Here is a 3,008-nt window from a genome sequence, read left to right as displayed (position 1 = left end):
TTATTATTATTATTATTAAAGTGAATATTAGTTTTATGTAAAGAGTTCGTTAAGATTATATTATTATATAATTCTGATTTAAAAATATATTCCTTATAAACAATTTTCATGACACGATCGAATTGTCTTTTTTTTTTTTTAGAAAAATTATTCTGTAGCTTTATAAAAATTCAAATTTATAAGCGCCTCTTCAACTCACAACATGGCAGCGAGTCATGTGACCCACTGGGACCCACATCAAAAGTGTCGATGCTCAGTGTTCAGTGTACTATATGTATTTATATTGTGCCTTAACACATGTAATACATAAGAAAATGTATCAATCAACGTCTTTTGTTTCTTTCTTTTCAATGAAATAAAGAATTCTGATTGGTTGAATTTCTTATGCATTACGTGTTATGCGGTATATAAAGTGGGGGGGGGGGGGAATAGACTCTTGCATAATACATATAAGGCATAAGAAAATGAACTAATCAAAGTGTTTTATTTCCTTCCTTTCTGTGAAATAAAAGACTGATTAATTGATTTTCTTATGCCTCTTGTTTTATGCGTTATGTAAGAGTTTATGCTCCCTATCACACATGAAATGCATAGTTAGAATTTTCATGTTAAATTCTCTGGGTTGTCGATCGCGTTTTGTGCTTTGCAAAAAGAAAGCAACCTTTAATGAGTGATATTTTTCTTGTTATGAGATTTTATTCTATTGATGTCGTTTATTTGAAAATGTAGGAAAATGGGGGAAGTATTCACAAAAGTATAAAGAAAGTTGAGAAAAAAAAGAAATTAATAGGTAAATTTTAACATAACTCTTCGTTTGGTTTTTATTTGGTAATTTCCTTATTACTTTTGCATATTTATAAAAATTTTTTGCAAAAATTTAAAAAAAAAATTAACAGGAATATTTAATTTTCTTTCTAAACATCAAGGTTTGATAAAATCGAAAATTTGAAACAATTTTCAACAATTTTTTTTTCTCATTATGATTTTCTTTGATGTAAAGAAATATATGTATAACATAAAATTTGCATTTTATTTTGTTTAACTACATCGTTTTCAACACTTTTAAAAAAATAGCGCATTTATTTCGTGATTTCGTATCATATTTCGTGATTTTGGGTGACTTGAGCGCACTCTGTATGCGATTTTACGTATTATATATCTGGCAATTCCCATTACGAATTCCTTATTGCACCTGCGCCTTAATAATAACGATGATGATTGAAGTATTACATAATGTTATTTATTTTTTATGTGCATAATATGAAGAGAAATTGATTTATCTATAAAAATTCATATAATTTCGTTTAGAAATATAGATGACATTAATATGACTTTGACAAATTGAAAATGTTTTTTCTTTTGCTGTAGCAAATTTTAACATAAAAATAATGAAAAATTTTGTTACATTTTCATGTTTTCTACTGACTTCTAACGATTACTTATGGTAATATTGTTTAGCAATGATTTAATATGACGTTTAATTATATCTAGAGACGTCTTATACTTTATACATACATCTTATATGTTACATTTAATGTTTTTAATAACAAAAAATCTATGAAATATCGAAAATTGTATGTATGTACCATGTGAATAAATTTTTTGTAGATTACTATAAGGACATCAAAATTTGGACCAACTTTAGTAATTTTAAGTACAGAAGTCAGTGGAGGATACATCTTAGGTTTTCGCGTTAATCCCTTGCAACAGCTTCACATTACATACAAAGAAATATCAATACTCCGTTCAGAATTTGAAAAATTTCCTATTTTTGGTGTGGAATATACATTTGAGCATCAGGTATTTTGATATTGAAATTAATATCCTAATCGAGAATGGATTAAAATGGATTGAAATTTTTATGCATATTTTGCCCATTGAATTCAATTGAATAAAAAAAGAACTTTTATTTAGTTTTAAAACCGCAGCACAGACTTTTGCATAACGCATAAAGCATGAGCGAATCAATTAATCAGAATCTTTCCTTTCTTTCCATTCCATAGAAAAGAAGAATTTCAATTCATTGATTCTCTTATGCATTATGCATTATGCAAGAATCTGTTACTCTCTATTATTCTTTTTTTTTTTTCTTATCTATTTAGTTCTCATTATTTCATTCTCTTGAATCCATTTGAATAAAATGTGCTTCATGTCATTCCTATGAATGAATAAAAATGCATTTGGAAATATTAAATATCGAAAAATATTTATTTTAATGTTCGCGAATGTGTACTTCTGAAAATTTGAATCCATTTCAATCTATTCTCTGGGGTGTATTATATTTTATCATAAAGAAGCTGAAGTTCATCTTATTGTTAGTCAAAAGTAAATAAATCAAATGTTTGAGTGTTATTTTTCCTCAGCTCATAATCTGATTATAATTAAATTTTAATTGTACTTAAATTTATCTTAAAATGTTTTTTTTAAAGCTTGCAAAATCTTACAGGTTATTAAAATTTAATTATCAATAAATATTGTCCAATGTAACAATGATCAAATATCCTTGCCATTACAGGCACCTGCGCAAAAAGAGATTAGTGTAGAACACTTCACTGAGATACAAGATAATCAAGTTGAAATATCAAATATATTTGGTTATTATTTCTCTGAGAGAGAAACAAGTCAAAGAAAGCCAAATTATTCGATTCATTTAGGACTTGCGACGGAAGAGCCAAGAGAAGGCAGCACATTACAAAATTTATGGGAACTTGTACCATCATCTGTTAATTGATTTCTTTAAATCAATGCTCGGCATTAGATGCATATTTCGGGCCGATTCCGGCGAGCGACTTCCACTATCGCTCAAGACTCAGCGGCTGGACCGCCGAGCATTCATGTGACATTCTGGCTCAGGAGCATCTGTGTAGGTTAAACGTGCGAAGATTGTACTTTATGTTATTAAAGAATATTTTTCTTGCAAAATAAATTTCATTTTCTTAAAAAAATAAAAAACTTTCTATTATTATTATAACATATTAATATGCTACATATAATTGTAGCAATAATAC

The 3,008-nt window shown here is 27.7% G+C and overlaps 1 protein-coding gene across 1 annotated transcript in view; it reads left to right on the top strand.

The window, feature by feature from the left end:
• The window catches only part of LOC108688239 (Bardet-Biedl syndrome 5 protein homolog), a 24,245-nt gene extending 21,491 nt beyond the window's left edge, over positions 1 to 2,754 (top strand). The window contains exons 7-8 of the mRNA XM_018194414.1: positions 1,609 to 1,800; positions 2,516 to 2,754. Coding sequence (XP_018049903.1) covers positions 1,609 to 1,800; positions 2,516 to 2,731 — 408 coding nt within the window. The 3' untranslated portion in view covers positions 2,732 to 2,754. The remainder of the gene's footprint in view (positions 1 to 1,608; positions 1,801 to 2,515) is intronic.
• The last annotated feature ends 254 nt before the right edge of the window (positions 2,755 to 3,008 follow it).

The sequence above is a fragment of the Atta colombica genome, unplaced genomic scaffold (assembly GCF_001594045.1).
Source record: "Atta colombica isolate Treedump-2 unplaced genomic scaffold, Acol1.0 scaffold104, whole genome shotgun sequence".
Taxonomy (NCBI): domain Eukaryota; kingdom Metazoa; phylum Arthropoda; class Insecta; order Hymenoptera; family Formicidae; genus Atta; species Atta colombica.
Note: the sequence above shows the minus strand (reverse complement) of the source record. Positions and strands in the feature narration are given on the sequence as shown.